The sequence below is a fragment of the Diplotaxodon limnothrissa genome, linkage group LG2 (genome assembly GCF_057381915.1).
Source record: "Diplotaxodon limnothrissa isolate DT_005_m linkage group LG2, D_limnothrissa_male_GT1.1, whole genome shotgun sequence".
Taxonomy (NCBI): domain Eukaryota; kingdom Metazoa; phylum Chordata; class Actinopteri; order Cichliformes; family Cichlidae; genus Diplotaxodon; species Diplotaxodon limnothrissa.
In genome coordinates, this window is record NC_140597.1 from 39572473 (window position 1) to 39596814 (window position 24342).

Below are 24342 nucleotides of genomic sequence, written 5' to 3' on the forward strand. Positions count from 1 at the left end.
TGCAGCAGTTTCAAACCAAAAAGCTCAAACAAACTGGCTCTGCACGGCATACACAGTCCCCCAGTCAGAGACGGACAAAGTTAGGGATGACGCAGTGAGAAGAACTGTACTCGGTCGGACCAACAAAGAATAGCATATCTGTAGGGAACACTTATTTATACAGCATTAAATAATGAACTGATGCTAAATCTGACTTTGCAGAGAATAAATCAGCATTTCTGTACAAAGAGCTCTTAAAAAGGAGACGACAGAATAAAAAACCTCTCAGAAAACTATGATTTAATAACTGCTGGGATCTTGATAAATGCAGAAACCAGTTTAAAAAGCAGTCTTTCCTGTGATAAAAATGCAGCACATAGTTCCCAAACCTGTCGACAGGAGGAACCCTACAGCTGAGACTCCCTGACAGCTATTCACACTGCAGCCTCCTTTTCCTCCTGGCTCCCTTTGCTCTCCTCTCCCACTCCACCACCATCCATCATAAACCTTTGTTGTAGGTCACCACCTTGCAATCTGTTGCCATGGCAATCTCCGGCTCAAGGCAAGACACCTCGATCTGCCAACAAAAAAAAGAGAGTGAAAGAAAGCAAAACAAAGACCATGAAACCAAATGTAAGAATTGAGCTCTTCTCTCCTTCCTTTAGCCTTGAAAGTCATTTAGAGTTTTAATTAGACGCTGGAATAAAAGGATGTGGGTCGGGGCTCTGCATGTCAAGCTGTGTACATGTAATTTGAATTTTTGCACAGCTGCTCCCTGTGCCATCTGGCCTTGAAGGCAGCAGCCCGTCTAACAGTGTATGTACTGTACCTGAGACATCTGGGGGAACAGACTGATGGCCACGGGTAAGGAGAGGCCAAAGGTAACCAGGCACACAACGCTGTGGATGGGCAGCAACAGCCTGCGGTTGCTCTGCAGAAATCGCAGCCTACACAAGTCAAGGCAGAGATAAAAAAGAAACGTGAGCGTGCTGTGTGGATCGATCCCAGATGACTCCTGCAAAGCTATGAGTTATTTTTGGATCTGGAGAAAAACATCATGTGCAGATTTAGGGGAGCTATTTCTGCACGATTAGAGGGTGTGAGATTTATGTGTGTGTGAGAGAATATCATAAATCTGACTGCAGATTCTTCTTTAAAGGCACAAAATCTGCTTTACTTTTCTATTTCTTCTTATATTGTCTGTCCTTTACTCTTGTGACCTTTGACTGAATGAATAGTTTAGTAAACACTTCGGGGCACAACACATGTCAGCTTTGGTTCAGTACACACAAAGTAGTACTTGTAGTATTTGCTGTGCATTTTTAGAACAAATTCAAGCAGCCAATACTAAAAAAGAGCACAATTAAAGCAATGGTAAAGCAGGCCCAGTTTGCTGCACAATGACACAAAGCAAACTACTGTAATGGATTTATTGATTGCTGATTGTGTTAGAGTCTGACTTTGGATAACCATCAGGAGGCAAAAACATCAAAGCTGATAATACAAAGCCCTGCACCTGCCAGATTATTAAATTGTACTTTAATTAAAAGGCTAACTTAGGCTTCAACTGTTCTTTTGCCATGATTTGATTTAGTCACAGTCATACTTAAGTACTAGTGTTACTTCAGTTTTGACTAAATGGGTGGTCGCTGCATTTTCTTGTATTATAGGTTGAATAAAAAGCATCATTACCCACAACAGCATTCATAAACGTAATTATTCTATATGAGTACATTTGTTTCTTTTCATTTGCTTTTCTTTTTTGTTTGATTTGCTTTGTTGGAAAACTTACTGCATTATATTTTACATTCTGATCATTTTACATGTTTGAGGTTTGTGCTGTTACTGTTTTAACTGTGCCACATCGCTCTAGGAACTTTTGGCAGCAGCTTTATGTACTTTTCTAGACCAACTGGCCAACAACTAACAACAACTAACAGCAACAAAAGTAAGTCACTAGTTGCAACCCTAACAGGAAAAAAATCTTAACAATGTATTTCTGCACAAACCTCTCGAGGTAGGACATAATGATGGGGGGCAGGACAAAGATTGGCATTGGGAGGACCACACGTGTAAAGGCAGTTTCCATGATTGCCTGGGGATAGAGAACATTGTGCACATGCTCCATTTCAAACACTGAGTTTATTTATTTATTTTTCAGGAAATCAGATGGCGTTTGGATTTCAAACGAGAATCATGCATGCAAAAATGAAAGAGCCCTCACATGTCTCGCAGCAATTCTGGAGGATCCCACAATGTTCCCGTTGTTGTCAAGCACATCGATGCCCTCGGACAGCTCATTGTGTCTCATCAGGCCCACGTTACAGATGTTTGCACTAGCTGGAAAGGGAGAGGGAGACAGCTCAGAAATTATAATGCATTTTCACCAGAATCTGTGCAGAGACTGACAAACAACGACTGCAGCCACAGACGTTGTGACTGTAGTCTGTGCAGCCACAACACTGTGGCCCAAACCAGGACACTACCATTACTTTCTCCATTACCATCACTGTCAAATCCTGTCTCAGAGTGATGACGATGCTGAAAAGATCGTGCACGTATCAATTCCAGGCATGACTATTGTAATGCATTATTAGGTCACTTTAAATGTCCCTGAAACACTTTCAGTTGATCCAGAACACTGCAGCGAGAGCGCTAACTAAAACTAAAAGAGAAATCACATTTCTTCATTTTCAGTTTCTCTTCACTGGCTCCGTGTTATCAGAATTTAATTCTCATAAAAGACATAATCAGCCTCCATCTTATCTTAAAGACCACATAGTACCGTATTATCCTAACAGAGCATCGCTCTGTGACTGAAGGTTTACCAGGGATTTATGCTTCAGTGGGAAATCTACACCATTGGCATGTCATAACTGCAAACCTCTTTGAAACCCCACACCTACGGCATAACCCAACCTGCACTTCCTTGGAAATGTAACTACATTTCAGGTTGATGCAGCTTGCACCTATTGTGATTGGCCTATTCAGCACTGTTCATTCCTCTTATGTATTTCCGGTTACTTTTTCCGGATTGGTTAAATTACAAGAATAGAATTGAGTGAATGTACAGAGTGGTTCCCAGCATTATCAAAAGCAGAATATCAGATACAACCTTCAGCTATCAGGTCTCTCTGCTATGGAGCCAGCTAAGATTACACCTAAAATGTGCATTTTTGATTAAGCTTGCAGTTCATACTCGTGTAGATGACCCTTCACCAGCCTTTAGTTATACTGCAAAAATGTCCGGTTGCTGGGAGCTTCTAATGATGCACTGTTTCTTCATCAATCATGGCGGATGGCTGCCCCTCCCTGAATCTGGTTTCTTTCTGTTAAAAGGAGGGTTTTTCGTTCCCACTGTTGTCAAGTGCTTGCTTGTAGCGGGTAGTGTGATTGTTAGTTTCTAGCTAATATTCTAGGATATAAAATGAATTAATGCAGCACTTTTTGGTCTTTTAGTTATGAGAAACCTTTCCCATACAGCTTTATTCAGAGCTAGAAACATTCAGGAAACATACAAAAATTAAACATGACCTGATATTAAAATGTTGAAATGATGTTAACCAATTTGTACAAAGTACCAGGGTGTTCAGTCAGACATGAAGCTGACAAAGAAGAAGAAAATAGAAGCATGTCGTGGATTAATCTGTAGAACTGCTGATGTTCATGAGAATAACAAGTTCAATAATAAAAGGAATACATAAAATATCCTAGCACAATTACAAAACTCTGAAATCATTTTTAAACAAGATGTAAGATCAACCAGCAGAGGGCCACATGAAACCCACCCTCATCATAACAAAGGCTCCTTTGAAAACCTACCTACAGCTGGAAAGGGGACAAGTCTCTGTATTATCATTCTGGTGGCAGGACTCAATTTATTGGCCTTCTGAATCAGCACATTCAGTCCCACCTATAAAATATGGAATAAATATCTGTTAAATCTCGTAATTCCAAGTAAAACCAGCTTTTTATACAGCTCCACAGTGCTGCAGTTAAACATCTGCAACATGATAAAAGTTATTCCACAAGACGAACTGTATTAATGTTAAACCCACTCACTGCAATAGATACAGCACTCGTCACAGCTCCTGCGTAGCCTTGAATAAACTTGGATGTTGGTGTAGGCTGAAGAAAAACAAACAGTGTCACAACATTTGTATAGTTGGTTTTTTTGCGTTTTTTTAGTTTAGTTTGTATTTATTTGCATTTTTACCTTTGTCGCATTACGATTCGCATAGTTCACACAGGCATTGTGACTCTGGTTCAACCACTGAAGAAAAAAGGAAGGGAGGACATGAGGGAAGAGCCGGGCTTAAAGGATGAGCGAGTAGTGTTAAACAGAGCAGCAGCACTTTATTTTACAATGTCCCAGTGTATAACAGGTGGTAAAGCTTTGCATGTACCCAGTAAAAGTGCACTTACCAGATGTTCAAAATGGACAATAAATGCAATGATTTACAATAAGCATGTTATTTACAGTACCTGCCATATAATGGTAGACACCACAGTCTGATTTGGGAGAAGAAGGCCAATGACCTAGATGAAATCAGGGAATAGGAGCTTATTTTTGGACAAAATAAGTTCAAAATCTCCTTTCATCTGTCCCCAAATTTGACCGTGTTCTATGAAATGCATGGCTTTCATATGTGACTTACAATTGGTGTTCCAAATGGTACATAACCTGCACAGTGAAAACATGATTTTCAGTGTAGACAATGATGATACAATGGATCAACTCAAACAAGTTCAGCAAAGATCTTCATCTGAGGCCGTACCTGACATTCGAAATGGCATGAAGATCTTCTCTCCTGTGTCAGGATGAATGATGGCCTGCGTGCAGAGAGCATGAAAGCTTCCTCATGCCGCCAGCAGCCCAGAGACTTGAATGTATGAAAGGGCAGTAAACGTGGGCCGACTTACGTCCGATATAATACTTACCTGTTTGATCTTCTGTGCTTCCCACAGCTGAACATGTGAGCAATGCAATAAAACAAAAGAACTATAATTAAATATGAAGTATTATTATAATTTTCCTTAAATGGATGGAAGATGTTATTGAGTTTGCCTTTTCTATATTGTGAAAATGTACATTTTGCTGTAGCCAGGATGTTGTGATTTCTCTCAGGAACAGATTGTGTAATATTATGTCGTAACATTCACCTGAACGTCAGACACTCCAGGTGGGAGTGAGCCATGTTTGTAGTCATCGAGGAGTTTGATGCATTCGTTTAGCCGTTTCTGTCAAAATTGGAACAAGAATGAAATTATCCTTTTGCAGGAACAAGATTGTGTAGAATATAGAATTCTGTACCTGAACATATATAAACAAATTTATCCACAATACAGCACCTTTCCATCTGAAAATACACTTGAACATCACTTTGCATTTGACAGGAAAATATTTAAGACTGCAAAAAAAGCTTTACCTTGTAATTAATTTGGCATTTTAACAATTATTTGTTGTAGAGTTATGAGAAACCTATCCATCATGTGCACATGGCATGTTTAGCAAGTTGATAGTTGAATTCTTGAGTTTTTATTACTCCACTGTGACACCTTTTAAGATGTTCAAATACAAAATGTTTTCATGAATCAGGAATATCACTGTGAAATATGACACACAGATACAGATATATGGAGTTTTATTTATTGTACAAACTGAGGGTGAGAAATTGCAGAAAAACCCTGAGCCCCTTGCCCACACAGTGAGGGGACCTGGTGGCTCAGTTATGATGTGGAAGGGGGGTTTTCCTGGAATGGTTTAAATCCACTTGTCCCATGTTCAACTTTATCCTCTAATAAAATGTTTCTGTCCTCGTGGGAGTGGCGTCTCAGGATACCAGGGTCACCATCCAAAGAACACGAGGGGTCCCTGAATTAGAGTTGGATGTCTCGAGACCGGTCTTGGTCTCGAGACCACTTTTACGTGGTCTTGGTCTTGTCTTGGCCTTGACGGATTTGGTCTCGGTCTTGTCTTGGTCTTCCTGTCTCAGATCGACATAGTGGTCGGGAGATTTGGAGTCAACAGTATCCACGACGCACAGCGTAACGTTCGATAATGTGTCATGCACAAAAGCATCAGCTCTACGAGCCGTGCTTACAGAGCGCTTTGTAGTGAATCAGAAGAGTCGACTCCCATTGAGCGAGAGCCGCTCCTCACTTAATTTCCTTTCAGCTCTCACACAGTGGCTCAGCTATGCTCCAATCCCATAATCACATGCGAGGATATAGGATAATATCATTATGTGAAAAACAGAGAGGGTGAGAGACGCGACAGTCAAGTGGAGCATCCGTCTGTCCTCTCAGTGAGTGAGTGAGACAGTAGACAGCGGTGAGGAGGGCTGTGCGAGTGCATCGCAAGAACACATAAATATGCCCGACACCTGTAAACGAAGCAGCATCCGGCTGCAGTTTAAAGACTTTTTTGTCTCGTTCTCGGTCTCATCTCGTCTTTGTCTTGGTCTCGATACCCTCTGGTCTTGGTATTGTCTTGGTCTTGGTTTAGGCGGTCTTGACTGCAAGTCTACCCTGAATTGGCTGATGGGTACGAAAATGATGTGAATCGTATGACATGATCTTCACCATCATCCGCTCTCAACACAGTGGAACATAAATAGGAGATTCACTACTAGAGACTAGAGTTGCACTGAAGCAGTCCTGGCAGCCCGAGATGGCTGAGCATCTTACAAAGAGACTTTGTTGTGTTTTTCCTTTAGTTTGACACCTGTCTGTACATCTAGATGTTTTAGAGAAAACGTTACCTCTGAGACAAACAGAGTGCTCGGGTCAATGATGTCTACAAAGTGTCTCAGTCGACCAAAGAACGAACCCTGGGAAAGACAGCATGACAGAGTTAATCCTTAAAAATAGCAGGAAAACATGTTTTCACTCAAATACACAGAACCAATTCCATTCGACTTGTTCGTGATCATAACAAACAGTTTTATCTGCCTCACAGTTACACTGAGTCAGCAATAGCTTCATAACATCACATGTCTGCATCCTGTTGTTTTATATTGACGGAAGAATATTTGCAAGGTCAAAACCAAGGTTCAGAAACACTGAAATGAATACACATGATCACGTTAATCTACTTCAAAATGTAATTCACAACTTCTTTGTGTAGCAGTTTTCTTATAATCATATGGAAGGAAATAATGCTGAGATGTAAAAGCAAATTATGTATTTTAAGATTAAAGTTTGGGGGAAATGCACCAGCAATCTGCACATTTACTCCAGTAAAAGTTCCTCCCAAGTGAGACTTGAAGCTGCTGGTCAAGCGCCCTGTTTTCTGTTCCCTTCACTGTTTCTACATCAGCATGCCAATTGCTAAGTATGTGTGCCAGCAATCTGAAAAGGCCCAACAGGAGCCTGTGCCAAGAGTCTCTCTGGCAAACCAGACGGGTGAAAACATGGCAGCTTCAATCAGAATCCGCCAGAGACATTTATCAGAGATGAAGGGAGGGAAACACAGCAGAAAGACAGTGGAACTGACACGTCTCTATTTTCATTACCTCTCTAGCACCAGTTTCAAATTGAAATGACTGGAAACAACCTTCTGTCCTTATAAAGACCGTAGGTGTATAAATCTATCCGTATCACTGCTCTGGGTTTTCTGTCACTGCCTCGTTCCCTCATCGCATGTCTCCTCCTCTGACAGGCCATATGTGCTGCAGTGCTGTTTTGTAAGAGTGGGGCGAAGGGAGGATCTGTGTGAGGAGCCCGCGTTAATTATGCATGAGTTTCAGCTCCCTGGAGAACACACAACAAGGCTAGCAGAGATGGAGCGCGGCACAGAGCACAGACAAACGAAACAAGATTCATGCTGATTCAAGGACTGCCCTAATTTTTAATGCTTTGATGCAAAGAACTAAAAGTATTGCAGCACCTTGAACAGCCCAACATGAACTGCAGGTTACTGATGAAAAACGAACGTCTTTTTGAGGACCAGAGGGGAAAGAGCAATGAAAAACTAATGGCGGGGCCGAGCTGGGGAGCCTTGGTGATGGTAATCAGTTAAAAAAAATGATAAATATCCTGAGACAAAGACTGTTAATAAGCTGTCACTTGGGCAGTCTGTGAACAATGCAATATCCTGTACTAATTGGTGCGTCCATGAATGAATTATGAAACAGATCTGGAGGCACACTCATGCATGCAGTGCTTCAATCCTCCTAAATTAGATCAAGAGAGACAGATTGCGAGAGACAACATTCATTTGTGTCTCTTTTGGTCTTTTTGTCTCTTTGACGTCATCTTGTGTCTCTTTGTGTTGTTCTACATCTCACCGTAGTCATTTTGTGTAATGCTGCATCCCTTCCTTATCCTTTTGTAACTCTTACTTGCTGCTTTATATCTTTTTGTGGTCATTTTTGCAGGGTTTTCTTTTTTTTGTTTTTTGTTTGTTTGTTTTTTTGGGGGGGGGGGGGGGGGGGTTACAATTTTTGCAGCGATAGCACTTCTGAACCACTGAAAGAGGGTCCTGGGGTTAAACCTGGTTTTAGGGCCACTGGGTGTGGAGTTTGCATGTTCCCCTCGTGTTTGTGCTCTGTCAGAGTGCCAGCTCCTGCCTGTACTGAAAAACACTCCAGGTTAGGTCACTCCTGCAAAACACAGTGCCTCTTGGTTAAACTGAACAGCAAGTTAAGAAATAGAATGGAATAATAGAATAATATCTGAATAATATTTGAATGATTTCTGTGTCTCTTTGTGCATTTCTTCAGTAAAGATCTGTCACATCAAATGTACTTGACCCGAAAACACTTCAGTAGTTGTGGGAAAATTTTCATATTTTCCAATATTTTTTTCTGCTGTCATGGTGGCATAATAACAACTGTATTGGTCGCTCGTGTGAGTTGAGAGAACATCAGATTTAAAGCAGTTTAGTGTGACTTTAATTTACACTCCACGCATGAAGACTTTACTCTGTGCATTGACATTACAGCGTAAATAACTCCCTTAATACTGCTGTTCGTTAAATGGGAATGACCACAGAATAATTAGATGCGAGTTTAACTTGTCCTCAACGTGCCATCGGAGTCAACGTGAAGGACACGTTATCTGTCAGGCCTGACCACTGCAAATGAACTAACGGAGGGAAAATTCAGTAATGAGCTTCAGACATTCGTGGAAGTCCAGTAACGTCAAACAAAGTGGGAGCAACAGCAGTCTGCAGGAAGCATCCTGGGGGTAAAAAGAAAGTTTGGTTGGACTGGATTATTGTACAAGATGTTCCAACAGATTTTGAAGCCTAGATTAAAAGTGAAAATAGGAAAAGCCAAACTCAGACAGCCAGTTGAAGATTTGAGAGAAAACGACCGACGGCGAGCTCTCAGTGTGTTGACTGCAGATCCGAACAGTGATATAACCGTGCGTCGAAGAGGCGTGGAATCTCATAAAACACTGATATGGCACTGCCGACGAGAAATCATTTCCACTATAAAAACTGCAATAAAGTCAAAACTCATCCATCTCTACCAAGTTCACTAGCAGCTGGAAGTTACTGCGGTTTAAATAAAGGCAACGAAGAATCGGATCACAAATCAAAGCCAACTTTGTGCCCACAAACTGCCTCAGCATCCGGAACGGAGCGGCTGCAGGGCGGAGGATGGAGCTGTTTTCCACCGAAAAGCCTGAAAACAAAATCCCATTAACGGATGGTTAGCGGAGGGTAGAGGGGGGGCTTACCTGGTCGTATCGGGGTCTCCCGAGCTGGAATGCAGGACACGCTGCGGATTCCGCCATGACACTCAACTATTTATTTATTAATGAACTGGATCATGAACGGATTTCCAAGTACAGCGAACTACACTCAATGTGTAACTAGTGAAGCAATGTGCCGCTAAGCCTGCCGGGAGATGTAGTTTTCTCATTTGCTTTAACGCTGGCAAAGTTGAAGCGCATGACTACACATCCCAAATAATCGATTAGGTGAACGCTATTGCATAACTGTTCGGATTGATCTTGGGGAGAGATAACCGCTGATGCCACCATAGGTGTCAGATAGACCCAATTACTCATAATGTGAGGGGGCGTGGCCGGATGTCTGCAAGGAGTAATGGTCGGCCTGGAGCGACTTAATAAAGAACCAGCAGCGACAATCTATGTTATCAGTCAGCGCATTGGACACTTTCATTACCTCTTATCATTCTGTGGAGAGAAGCAAGACACTGCCGCTTAGGAAATTACTTCCATCTCAAAACACCAAGAAAAAAGACAAGAGATTTAGTTTTTTCTCCTCTTATAACGCTGATACATATGAAGAAAAATAAGAGGAAACTGAGAAAAAATAATAAATAAGCCAACTGTGGCATATGGAGCGAAATGTGCATGATAAATTCGGATAAATGACACTTCCAGCGTCACTTTCAAAGCATTCATTTTTTCCCCTATAGTGTTACTTTGGGGTTACTTAATTATGAACACTGTTAATATGCATCAGATACCCCCCAAAATAAGATTTTAAATGCTATCTTCTACTATTACATAAGGACAAGATAAGGATACCCCTTCTCTGACTGCAATTACATTTTATCTGCTAAATTTTGTGAGCCCCTTTCTGTGTGTACAGATCTGTTCCTTCTAAACGGGAACTGTGCCAAACCTGATAAAGTCTTTGCTTTCTTATTTTACTATAATCCAGCCACCTGAAACCAACACTTCCAGAAGCACAATTACGTCGTCACTCCTGCAAAGGGATGTGTTTGCCTGGTCTGTGGAGTCATGGATGCAATTTTCTAATGAAGTTGCAGAGCAGAGGTCCCTGTTGAACCAGCAGGTTTCCACCAAAGCTGTAAAGTCAGGAGTGCCCTCTAGCGGAGATAAAAAGCATTGCTGCATGACTTACCACATACAGCACAGTTTGCAGGACGGCATTGATTTGTCACTCTGCAGACCTACTGCAGTTTGATCAGTAGCAAAAACAACATAAGTAGTGTGGAAGGTTCGGCTCATGTGCACTTTATTTTATTATATTACAGTACTGCGGTCGTGTAAAGCATTGCAAGTAGCTACAGTCACACTAGAGTGGCATTAGGTATGATGTTATTATGACAAACTTTATTTGATAGAAATAACTTATAATACTCTTATTTACTGAATGTTTACTCTGTTATCCCTACAGTAAAATGTTATAATTTCAACATAAACAGACAACAAAAGCTTAAAAATATATTAAAACATTCTGACTATTTTAGCCTGTAAAATTCCAGGAGAGGGGGAGAGCACTGAAGAAACAGAGTATTTTATTGCAAATGCAAACTGTAAGTCTTTATCCTCTTCAGTCTTTTCTGACACAAACATAAATGCTGTTTTTTTGGTCATCATACAGCAATGTTAATGCAGAAACAGTCATTTTTTTAATATAATCCACTTTGCGAAGCAGCAGTTTATGTGTTGCTACAACCTTTATTCTTAAATACAATCTAAAAATATGGTGTTAGCTCAAGTTAACCTCTGTGGATGCATTTTTTCACGGGACTGATAAAACAGCCTTGTGTCAAAATTGAATTGGCTGTAAATCCTACATTTTTAAAGTGTTACTTAAGCTAACATCATATTTGACCAGAGCACATCAAAAACATTTCCAGAATTTTTTTCTGTATCCTATTTTCTTTTCTTTTAAGCACATGTGAAAGCAGTGACTTTAAGATTAAATTTACAACAGCTGACTACATTAATGCATAAGCATGAGTAAAAGAATTTTTTGCTTCTGCTTTGATAAAAGCTTTTTTTCTGCTTTGTCTGCTTTCTGTTTGTACCAAATTGAGATAGTAACCAGCATGCATGTTGGGTAATATCGTGTCTACATCAACAGGGCAGTATCAGCAGTGAGAAGACCTGGATGTTTGTGAGATCGGATTTGGTGGAGATCTGCCTCCAGAACAGTTACGTACTCTCATCCATAAATAACAACTTTCAATAATGCAATATCCTAGAGGCCTGAAACACACCAATCACACACTAGCACTGTCCTCACTTGTGCCTAGCACGCACTTGGAGCAGCGTTGGCGTCTGCTCCATGATCCGCAGTAACAGATTATCAATGTAGTCCTCCAGGTCTCGAACCTGTGACTTGACCTTCTTCAGCTCGGCCTCGCATTTCTCCAGCTGCGCCTCCTGCTGCTCCGAGGCTGCTTGCTGCTTCTGCATGTCCATCTCCTGCTGCAGCAGCAAGGAGATCAGCTCCATGTTAGTCAGGTGCTGGTACTGGGCTGACCTGTCCACCATCACCTCCTGCAAGACAGGTCAAAGGAAAATAAGGTTTCATATGTGAAAAATACCTGTAAACAATCATATTTAGAGGAAATAACTATATTAATTCACATTCTTTCTGGGCGTGACAGCAAATGTGTTTACCTTAGCTTAGCATAAAGAGTGAAAGTCAGAGTCTGAACTTGATTCACTGTGTTTACGTTAACCTAAACATTTCCAGGCAGCGCTCTCTAAGCATCTCAGAAAGAAAGTCGAACTATTCTTTCTGTGCCAAATGTGATTGAAACGATTGATGATTGACAGATCCCTGCGTTAAAAAGTTAAAGTGGGGACATTTTCATTTGCAGGTGGTTAAAAAAAATGACATGAGTCACAGGAAACAGTGAGGTCATCACAACAGTCCTGCAGTGCAGTTATTAGCACCACGTGCACTGCTGGTGCCAATAAATGCTCATGGAAGCGTTAAACAGTCACAAACCTAATGGCTTTCTGTGATTTACTATGGCAGGTTAATGACTTAATTCTTCCACTGTTTGCACAAAGTCAGACTCGTGCAGTGTTTTGAAAATTGAAATGGTGAATTAGAAACTAATGTAACTGTTATGAGCCAAGTTCTGACCAACAACTGACCACACATGGGGCGACATTATCCAGTGTTATATTAAAAAAGAAAAACAATATTGCTGATTTGCTAGTTAAGTTTCACCGATGCGAGAAATGCTTGAGTACAACTGTGATTTTAAATCCTCTGCAGTTTGAAACATTTCATATTTACTTAAACAGGATGCAGAAATGTAAAAGAGAACAGCTCTCCTGCAGAAACAAATAATATGCTCGTGTAAGTAGTTACAGATATGAAATTAATTCCACACTTGTCTTCAAGTGCAATGCTTATCTAGGTCAAAGAATTATGCCACACCTAGAAGGCGTAATGGGATCAGTATTTCTCTCCTAGTGTTGAAGGCGATTTCAGTTTAACAGGGGGGTGTTAGGAAGCAGCTGGTGCACTGTTCCTGTGTTGCCCTGATGTGTTATTCAAACGGTCTAGAGCAGCGGTCCCCAACCCCCGGGCCTCGGACCGGTACCGGTCCGTGAGTCGTTTGGTACCGGGCCGCGAGAGTTGAGGCTCAGGTGTGAAATTTATGGTTTTTAGGGGTTTTATCAATTTTTAGCATTATTTTTTATCGTTTTTATCTTTAATTCGGTTTCCCTGGGTCTTTTCCCGTGTGTTATGAATAATCTTTTTTTTGGTATCGGTACTGGTTTTATTTTGTTGTATTTATCCGCAACACCTTAAAGGCCGGTCCAGGAAAATATTGTCGGGCATTAACCGGTCCGTGGCGGAAAAAAGGTTGGAGACCGCTGCTATAGAGTTCCTCATCCCAATATGACAGAGAATTTATTTAATTAATAATCATCACTGGACAAAGTAAGATTACAAAGTATTTTTCACAGTACCTGACTCTTCTCAGGTTCAGCTGTCACTTGATGAGTGCTGCGTCCAGGGTTAATAGTCGACTTGAGCTTCTCCAGAACTGAACGACCCTCCTTCTTCTCTGATTGGCTAGAGGTTATTGGCTTCACTGGGTGAGGCCTGAAAAACAAAGGGGTGAGCACTAGCATTTCCACACCGGTTCAGCATAACTGCTTCTAACTGTTTTCCAAGTCCAAGTCAAATGATAGCTTGGCATTTCCTAGAGAGGTTTAACACATCTGAGACCTCACTCTTTGAAGGAAAGATATGCAGCATGTGAACATTTAACATAAAGGTTGGAGCACAGCATGAAAAGCTGCAGCTGTCCAGATCGAGTTTCAGTGTAATTTCTTTGAGCTCCATTGAGTCCCGCTGAAAATTCTAACCTCACCCCCAAAACAGCTGGGACACAAAACAGACTTTTGATTTCTGAGTCTCATAAACGTTTAATGCTCAACACCAATGACGATTCTGGCTGCCTGCCTTACTTTTGTACATGACAAAAGTACAAAAATGTAATACTTTTGTGAATAAGGTTAGAAAAAATGCATATTTTACCACTTTTTTGGTGCTGTTTACATATGTGACTCTTTAGCAGAAAAACTGGCTAAATTTAGGCACAGCAAAGTGTGAGAAAGCAAAAAGAGAATAAAGAAATAAAGAAATACAATAGGCAACCACAAACTGAAACATGAGATGAATAACATAAATGTGCAGCAAAGCCAAGAGCACTACAGCAGTAATCATCCAATCGCTTTGGATGAGAAGGCAGAACTTATATATGCAAGTGCATTCAACGAGAAGCAAGCCGGACCAGCAGGAAACAAAACTATCACAGCAACCAAAGAGTTAAAAACAACAACACATCCCAGTTACATATGTGCAAATCATGGCTATTGTCAGGTCTTCTAATTTAGTACAGCTTGTAAATAGCTACACAGGTGATGTCCTAGTGTGAGGATTCTCACCTGCTCTCCTGACGGGGCAGGTTGCTAGCTGTCTGTGTCTCCTCAGGCAAAAGTGAGTGCCGTGCAGCGACCAGGGGCTGGTCAGTGGTGAAGGTGGTAGAGTAGGAGGAGGTGTAGGGGGCCACGGCCAGCGTAGTGCTGGCTCCAGCACTTGGCCCCATGCTTGAGGGATGTATGGACGGACAGCAGACAGGTGTATCAGCTGACAGGGAGAGTGCAGACAAGATGGAGGGAGAAAAAGGGGGTTCGTGCAAAGATTGCCCAATCTTTGCCTCACAAGGGTTTCTCGAGTTTGGCGCTACTTTTGCGTGGAGGTCTTCAAAACTGATCTCAGAAGGTTTTCCTGTAACGCTGTTTTCTTTAAGACACGCTGCTGTTTTTCCTTTTAGAGATAGAGCCGATGTTGTGTTTGAGTCTCTGTGACACGTTTGCTCATTGTTGCTACATTCAAGCAAACCTGCCTGTTTATCGAAATCAAACGAGGAAGAAAGAATTGATTTAGAGGGCTGATATGATGACGGTCCTTCACTGATTTCTGAAATGTTTTGCACAAGACATAAAAACTGTTCAAACTCTCTGTCTCCACTTTTGCTTTGGCTGTTCGGGCTGTCGCTGCTGCTCTGTCGGGACACTGCCTTTGGTCTAAAACGTGCACTAACTACCCCTGAAAATGACTCCGGCTGGTTAGGTTTACCCATCTCTGCTTGAATATTGCAATTTTCATCAAAGTCCTTCTGCGTCTGGTTAAAATCATCATAGTCATTTCTTCTTTCTTCTCTGCATTCAGCAGCTGGTGAAACACTGGTCTGATTTTGAGACATCAAAGCAGTCATTTCTCGGCTTGTTACCCTGGAGTGACCAAGCGGTGCTACATTGTTCAGTTCGTTTCGATAATCACGGCAATTGTCTTGGCTGACTGGAGCTACTTTGCACAGCTTATTGGAAGATATTTCAAATGACGAATTCATCTCGGGGATGTAAGTGTCCTTCAAAGTAAATATTTCCTCAGGTTTGGTTTCCAAATGGTACACGGCCACCTGTGAATTTTCAAGCGGTTGCTGTAAAGTCCCACTTTTATCGCCAACCTCCGAGTGCGAAGACCCATCAGAATCAATAAAACCAAAGTCTGTATTATTCACATTCATGTTCAGATCTCCTAAAGTTAGCGAGAAAGAGATGTTATTGTTGGTGCAGGGAGTTTCTGCTAGGTTCGTTTCCAGTATGTCTTCTCCTGGAGTGGGAGAAATACCTAGCGCCTTGGCATCTGCATGTGAGAGAGTAGTGGGCGACATTTTCAAAAGCTCTGCAACGGATATCTCACTATCAAGAAGCATTTTAGGCCCCGAGCTCTTAGACGTGATCTCAATTCCAGTAGTTTCCTCGGCGTTCAGCGATAAACGATGACTGTTTACTTTGCATTGTCCATAATTTCTTCTACACACACGTCCGTACAAGTCTTGCTCGAACAACATCCCCCCCCAGCAATCAGTCTCGTCTTCCAGAGGTTCATATTTGAACTTTTTGAGCTTGTCTTCTGGCGTGAGCCCCGGAGAAGTAACGTTTGTGTGCGACTGGGAGTTCAGGCTGAGGGACTCGCTGGTCTCGCTGCTCGTGTGCGGGTCAGGAGATATGTTGTTTCTTTTACATTCTCCTTCTCTTCCACGCTGTAGTGAGGCCACACCGGTCTGAGAGAGGAGGTAGGCTTCTTTATGGACAGCTAGCTCCTGACCTCTATGCAGCCAGCCATCAGAATAAATCTCATTCACTGATGTTCTTAAAAGTCTCCTTGGAGGCAAAGGTGGAGGCTCCTCATTACATGTTTGCAGTTCTTGTGCATAGTTACTGTTATTGGCCAGGGGATAACTACGTTTACGAGATGAACCCGGGCAGGTTGTCAGCTTTTTTTGGGGAGGACAAACTTTTGGGGAATTGAGCCTGCTAGAGGCAAAGGCATCAAATGAGTCCTCCCATTCTCCTGTACTCTCTGACCTGGAGCAAGGGGCGGAGTGATTAGGAGAATTTGGTGAGGCCACTTTGGGCGATAATGCAGGAAGTGATATCTGCCTAGCTACTGCCCTTGGGCGCTCCCGCTTTATGGAAGCCATATTTGTGGCGCTAACTTCATGAGGAGCAGTGGGTGTGTGGGGCTGGGCAGGTAGAGTGGTGTAATGAAAGGGGGATGAGCCAGCAGAGGAGCAAGGTTCAAAAGGAGGAGACTTCTGCAACTCTCCTGCTATGAGCTCCTCAAAAAAGGGATTGCGCTGCATACGTGGGAGGAAAGGATTGGAAGGGGAGATGGGGGTTGAGGAGGGAGAGGAAGAAGGGGTGAAGACATTGATGTGACTGCAGTCATCGGGTGAGACATGACCGGAGAGAGAGGCAGAGGGAGAGGAGCACTGAGGAGGAACAGGGGAACGAGGAGGGAGGGGAGGGGGTACATCTGAGCTGCGTTCTACCTTAGGAGAAACTTCCAGCCTGTGAAGGAAATAGGGCACAATAGTCCTCTTAGTTAATGATGTGCCAGGTAACCAGATGGGGAACATTGTTGGTACAAAAACAGAAAAGATAACCAGAATACAAGCTGATATTCCTCAACAAAAGAGGGATATTCCCGCTTAACGTCAGTCTTTAAACTTCACGAGGTTCATGACAGACTTATGGAAAGAGTAACGTAAAATAAAACAAAGAAGCAAAGCACATCTGCAAAATAATCAAGCAACGAAAAGTAACTATCGCACTTAGCCATTCAAGCACCAACTGCACTGGCAGCTATTCTGTTGGGTGAGCTCGTGTCAACATGGAATGATATTCTTCACATCCTTTTTCAAAACCACTCACAGAAAGAAACACACTCTGGGTAGAAAAACTGGCAATGCAGGAGTGCTGTTTGTGGAAAATATAGCATGAGGTGATGGCACAGCATGGTTGTAAGATGGAAAAAATTATGATTTAAATCAATTCCATTTTCAAATGAGCAGGCAGAAGAGTGAAGGCTGAACCCAGGACACCCAACTGAGCACAGGCCTCTGTTGCGCCTGGATCATCAAAGTGTCTGAAGCGCAGACACGAGGTCGTAAATGAGCCCAACTCACCTTGGTTTGTTCTGGGATTCACTAGAGCCAAACCAGCCTCTGAGCCTCCCCTCTGATGTGGAACCAGCATGGCTGAGTTCTGACTTAGATGGGAGAGAATCACTCCTCCCTCCAGAAAAGAACGTCTTTCTTAGCTTCTTTCCTTTGTCAGCTGATTCAGCAGCTGACGAGACCGTCATTGCCTGCACAGGGCAACCCCCTATCTGAGCTTCTTGAATAGAAGTAGACGATGCCTGAGCATCCTTTTCTTCCTCTTTTTCCTCTTTCTTCAGTTTGTCAAAGGACCAGCGTCGGCCCTCTGCAAAGGAAGCTTTGTCCTCGCTTCTTTTGGTGAGATTCTGCAGTGAGCGAGAGAGCGGGGAGCATTTTTCCAGCAGAACCAGTTTGGACGAGAGCGCTCCAGAACCCTTTGGGGTCGATGGCTCAGAGTCATAGACATGGCTTCCATTTATACACAAGGATGACTGGGACTGAGTCATGGTCTGTCCCTTGAGTGACTCGACTGCAGGATTGGCTCGAGGGAAGGCCGTTGTGATCTTACTAGCTTCATCGCTGAAGGCGCGCTTGTGAGTGAGAACTTTTGTGGTGTGCTGACTGGTGAGCACTGTTGAAAAGATGGGAAAAACAGGTTAATAAAACTAAATAAGGACTTCTTTCATACATCTTTGTTTTTATTTGAAGACAAACAAAGCTTTGTGTCTGTATAAGGCTATGTATCTGAATCTGTATTTTGAGGAGGATCCTTGGTTCTTTTTTTTTCTTTTTTGGTTTGAAGCGGTAATGTTTGAGTTTTTGCCACTAGGGGCAGCAAAGATCACACTATTTCTGAACATTTACAGTTTTTTCTGAATGCTTAAACCCTAACTGTGATTCCTGTAGCACAATCTCTAAAACTATTCAGACTTATAGCAAAACCACTCACTGAGTTTGCAAAACTAAAAGCACAAAAACTGCTTTGCACTCAGTTTGCAATTTTGTAACACACACTTTGCAAAACTGTAGGCACAATTCACTGCACAACACTCAATTACCAAATTTCCAACACACTCCTAGCAAAAGTATACACATGTATGGCTATCATTAACACTAATTTGCCAACTGTCTGGCACACTTTCACATGTGAAAACTTTTTTAGATAATTAGTTCACTTTGCAATCAGCCTAAGCACTATAATACAGGTAAGCTGTGTGTGCGGAGTACAATGGAGGGAGCAGAAAGAGTGAGAAGTAGAGGAAGCCGAGGAAGAGGACGTGGAGGTGAAGAAGTAGGATGAAGAGGACGACAAGGACAAGGAGGAGCAAGAGGAAGACGAGAAGGAGGGAGAGGAAGATGAGGAGGGGGAAGAGGAAGGGTAGGAAGAGGAAGAAATAGAATTGCTGATGACATCAGAGCTACAATAGTGGACCATGTAATCAACCGTGGAATGACCCTGAGGGTAGCTGGCCAACGGGTCCAGCCTAACTCGAGCCGCTACACTGTAGCAAGTACCATAAGGACATCTTGAAATGAGAATCGGTTAGTACAGTCACTTCGCACAAAGATTTGTAGCACTGCCATATGCCAATGAGAAACACACCAATACCATTGATGTAAAAATACTGAAATTGTTACTTTACAGAATTGCTAGATGACCAGATGCTGGGGCAGAGGAAGCATGTTCACTGCAGACCAAGTAACCCATATAGTCATTATGGCGACTGCAAATAATCCTATACTTGGAAATAAACACTTGTGTTTGTTTTGATGTACTTGAAGTTTGGATCCCTCTATGCTTATGGATCTATGACAGAAGTATGAGCTCACACTGACATAGCCTACCTTGTGCACAGAGAAAGCAAAAGCCAGATGTGTTTTGTATTCATACCATCAGTGTGCAGTTGGCGCATTGTGTGCTTAGTAGATGATGGCTTGTGTGTACTGTTTGATACGGAAACACCATTTTTACGAAGGTGTGAGGAGTTAATCTAGCTGTGTTTGCTTTTGCAAGAGAACTACAATGTTTTGATGATTGGGTGACAGGTTTTCTTATTTGTGTGAAGAGTTTTGCAAAATTAGCCAATAGTTACAAAAAATGTGCTTAAGCAATCAGAAAAAACTGTAAGCAGAATGGTAAATGCCTTCTTACTTCCTGATACAGCTGAGGCCTAAAAGTAATTGGACAGTTGATTGACAAGCAGTTACATGACCGATTGAGGCCTGTTCTCTTGTTATTTTATCATAAATTGAGCAGATAAGAAATCCGGAGTTAATTCCAAGTGTTGAACGTGCATTTGGTATAATTTCAACTGGAACTCTCATCATGAATTCGATTGAGATATTGATGAATGCGAAGGAAATGATCATTTGGTTGAAAAACTTAAATAAACCTATCAGAGAGAGTGAAAAGAAAACCCAAGGACAGAGAAAAATATGGAGAGGACTCGTGATCTGAAGCATACCATCACCTGTTAAACAGGCATGTATTTTGGCCACTGGGACTGTGTCACTGTTGTTTATTGATGATGTGACTGCTGATAGAAGAGCAGGAGCCCAAGAGTTTCTCAAGGCAAAGAAACTGAATATTTCTTGAATACAGTTTGATAAACAAATGCAGAGCTGAATGCAGACAGACCCACAAACCAGCAGTGATTAAAGGCAGCTCCAGTAAAGGCCCAGCAGAGCCTTTCAAGGGAGGAAACGCAGCACTTAGTGACATCAGTTGGTATTGGACTTAAGGGGGTCACTATTTGCACTATTTCCACTTATTAAAAATAACTGTTATATTTAAAATTCAGTCAGGTTTTCAATTAATTTTAAGGTTGCATTTTAATGACAGCTAGATTGTTTTTCACAATCCAGACTGAAAAATACAAAAAATGTATCAAATACTTATTTGTATTTAATCATATGCTGATATCGGGCATTACTCATATCTAGACGATGGTCCATACATAGTTGGAGTTGCCTTTGAAGCCAGTCAACAAATATCTTAAGTTTTGCGTTTGCACCATTATTCAGGGAAACTTTGGGCTGTGTAGCTTCTAAGTAGCGATGGCATAGAGATAACTGTCTGTTCCCTTTTTTGTGCTTTTTTATCAAAGAAACAGCCGCGTTTATGAGGAGAGATAAAGATTACTAAGATGCATGATGAGATATGGAGGTCATTCAAAACAAAACTATTTTCAGATCCTGATGTCTCCTATGTCCTGATCAGTACAGCCGCTGCACACAAATCTAAAGAAAATCCGTGTTTGCTAAATATGCTGTATATTTCATATAAATGTGATTTTTTTCATCTGACTTTTATTCAATAAAAATAAAATGTTTGTGATGTTAGAGTAGGTGGAATTTGTGTAGCATGGCTGCTAGAAAACAGAAAAAAAGGTTTGGTTTTTTCTTTAACTCTGCGTTATGCTCTTGAACTATTTCAAAGCCTACCTTTTTTTGCTAAATCTGTCTCCCCATAGTGAGAGTCAACCCTCACTTTGCTAGTGTAGATGGGGGAACTGGGAGGGTCTGACAGCAGATCCAGACTGGGTGGAGGGCCAAGGTTATCACTGGCCATGGAAGACAAACTACTCTCTGAAGCCAGAGACGAACACGACCTGGTGTCCGACGACTTCCGCAGCTTGCCTTTGAAGAAATCCTTCATCTTGCTCCTCTTCTCCTCTGCTACCTCCACATCACGCGATTCCACCACCCCTACGCTCTGTTCTCCAAACGGCTGCCCCAGGGATCCCGAAAGGGCGGCGTAACGGCCCGGCACGATGGCCGATGAAGACTCCACGTCCCCCCTCTTCCTCCCTGTGACACGATCCTTGAGCTTTCCAAACGCAGAGCGAGGTTTGTCCTTCATGGTGAGGTCGAACATGCTGGCTGTCATGTTGTTGCGGGTGAACTGGACTGTTATCTGGAGCTGGCCACGTTCCTTCTCCTTTCTTCCTGCCTTCGAGTTGAGCTTGAACCACCTGCAGAAGTAAAAGAAACAGAAATACAATACAGCACGTGAGCAGGATACTGTTACCATATCTGGTTAAAGGTGAAATCAGAACTTTAGCAACAACAACAAAAAAACAAAACAAGCCCTTCGAAATATTACATAACCTGAAAATACTGGTTCAGGGATTGTGTCAAACTGCCTGGGAAAAACTGTTTTGTAAGCCTCAGACAGCAGATCACCACTCAAATTCCTCCAGATCTACCCACCTACACCTGGTATGCACGTATGGACAAAAAGACATGGACAACATGAGAGGTCAACTAATAAAATCCTTCCTCTGTTCATGCCTCCTAAAGTCTTGAGACTTGACCAGAGAAGATGTTACAGAGCCAAAACTAACAGCAGGAATCCAGCATGAGTTTCACAGAGCGTAGAGAGAGAGAGGCGAGAGGGCGGAGAAGCCACAATTAAAGCCAGATGTGCTGTATTGCTTTACTCCATTCTGCTCTTCAGTGTTAATAGTGGAAGAGTATCACACCAATGTCATGCATCCAGTTATGCCACCTGTGCCACAGCAGAGCTCTCGAATGACGGAATATAAAGATGAAGGTGGGTAACACCTAAAGATAAGAACCTTCTTCTGCTCACATGGTTAAATTTAAAGTAAAACCAGAGCCCTTTGGATTGGGAGGAGAAGCTAGCCTGTAACATTTTGTTGGTGTCTTTTCTTCAACTGTATTACTGAAAAACAAAAAGTAAAGATAAACAGCTTTTGTTTTAAAAAAGGAAGCCAGAGTTAATAATCTGCAAAAAGCATTAAAATAAAATAATACTGGAGCTTTTGTGACAACTTGACAGCCAACAACTGGATGCAGAAGTCCTGCAGAGATTCTCCAGCTTGGCCAGGAAAGACAGTGGGTTTGATTATAACAAATGCGCTTAGTGCGATACACTTCATTTAGAGCAACTGTAGTCTTGTTTGGCCAATATTTTGGCCTTTTACTTCAACTGGTTCTTATCTTATCCTGAATATAAGCATTAATGGGTTTCTTTAATGGGAACCTATTTACAGGTCATGTTTTTATTCTCCTACAAGTTGGAGAAAATGTCTCCTTTGAAATGATGTGGGATAAAGATGGAGGTCTTCTGGCTACAATGGATCTCAGTGAAAACTGCATCTCATCTCATATTTCTGCGGTGCATTGTGGGAACTGCTGCTGGAGTATCTCTGTATTGGGACAGGGGGCCAAAGAGCCAGCGTGTAACGAGTTTTAAAGGCTTGGCAGCTTTCTAACCTCTTCGTCATCCTGCAAAAACAGCACATTTGATTCCACTGCTAAAGTCTCCCGTGGAAGGAGCTGCTGCCTTTTGGGCTGTAATGTTGCACATGACTGATAATCACTGCTGCGTGAGATGGGAACTATTCCCAAGATCTTTCATGAACTACATGCTTTTAATGAAGACCTGAAAGTTGCACATCATTCTCCTGGAAAACATATTTAACATAATCTTGTCATAGTCTGACAAAAAAAGAAAAAGACACATCACTTCTTTGTGGCACTAAACTGAAAACAACAACACGTTTGGCAGGCAAGTTGCACTAATAAAAAGCCAACCTACTCATCTCTTGGACACACTCCATCATGAAATATCTTATCAAGAGGTATAATGGTTTGACCGAGAAACACATCCAGCCCGATAAGCACTCGGTGCATGACCGTGAGGACCAGGTCCCCGCTCCCCGGGGGGTAGGCGCTCCGGCCGCCATCCTCTAGGATCCCGGGAAGCAGCTCGAAGCAGCACTCCTCGTTCCACACGGGCACCTCCGCCTTCTCCACGAGGCCGGTGGTGTACTTCTCCTTCCCCACCTGGATGATGGTGTAGAGGTAGCGGCTGCCATGCTTGCCCTTGGTTCGCAGTCCCTTTGCGCGGAGGACGGTGACATTCACATGAGTGGGCACCCATCTCTGATCATCGTCCAGATCTATCAGTGACATCATCTTGCACCGCTACAAAGGGGCCCTGCGTGTGCGACAGCAGTCGTTAATTTACTTAGTGGCGTGTTTTATCAGTCGATTAGGAGATCATCCCCCTTCACGCTGTGCTGGAGTTTCCGCGCTGCGCAAAAAAACCCTCTGCAGAAAATGTCCAAAGTCGGCCAAGCCTCCGAGGGTTTATCCGAGGTCACTTTCCAGACAGCAGACTCGGCTTCTCCTCAACTTCCAGCTTCGCATACTACCATGACTCAATAAATGCAAATCCCGTTAGGTGAGCTGCGTGCTCAAATCATCCATGCTCGGCTCACGTCGCATCAGTTAGTTTACAGTCCACAGATCTGCCCAGCGTTTACGGCCCGCCCTCCTCCACGGGCCCACAGACAACCAGAGAGATGCCGCAGAATTAAAGAGGAACACCCAACAAAGCTTCATCAGATCCACCGACGCGCAGAAGCTCTGCTCAGAGCCGACGTCAGTGCGTTTGAGCCAGAAAGACCAGCTTCAGCAGCTTCGCTTAATATGCGGGAAATGGATTTACTGAAGTTTCTGGGCGGAACCTTCTGTCAAAGCCAAATATTCTGCAGCTCATCCTGTTTTTCTGTCTTTTAGTGTGTTCGCCTGTTGTTTCCAACCAGACTTCAGGTCTAATTTGAGTAATGTAAAACCAGTTATATGGGCCTCCAGGTCACAAATTACT

The 24342-nt window shown here is 42.5% G+C and overlaps 2 protein-coding genes across 3 annotated transcripts; both read right to left on the minus strand.

Annotated features, from left to right (window-relative positions):
* Window positions 1-478: 478 nt before the first annotated feature.
* Window positions 479-9772, minus strand: sfxn5b (sideroflexin 5b). Its single transcript, XM_085373507.1, has 14 exons — window positions 9670-9772; window positions 6744-6812; window positions 5143-5220; window positions 4921-4947; window positions 4758-4812; window positions 4638-4663; window positions 4465-4518; window positions 4196-4252; window positions 4042-4107; window positions 3802-3892; window positions 2204-2319; window positions 1989-2074; window positions 809-926; window positions 479-556 (listed from the first exon to the last, which is right to left on the minus strand). The coding sequence occupies exons 1-14, from the start codon at window positions 9724-9726 to the stop codon at window positions 479-481; spliced, it is 978 nt and encodes a 325-aa protein (XP_085229633.1). The 5' UTR covers window positions 9727-9772.
* A 2154-nt stretch (window positions 9773-11926) lies between these two features.
* On the minus strand, window positions 11927-23648 carry rab11fip5b (RAB11 family interacting protein 5b (class I)). Of its 2 annotated transcripts, XM_085373517.1 has the most exons (7): window positions 23269-23648; window positions 21147-21676; window positions 18257-18333; window positions 17730-18211; window positions 14638-17112; window positions 13654-13789; window positions 11927-12216 (listed from the first exon to the last, which is right to left on the minus strand). In XM_085373517.1, exons 1-7 carry the CDS (start codon window positions 23646-23648, stop codon window positions 11956-11958), a joined length of 4341 nt encoding a protein of 1446 aa, XP_085229643.1. In that variant the 3' UTR covers window positions 11927-11955. The 2 variants fall into 2 exon arrangements, with proteins under 2 accessions (XP_085229643.1, XP_085229639.1); XM_085373513.1 differs by having other exon boundaries at window positions 17730-18333.
* Window positions 23649-24342: the final 694 nt, after the last annotated feature.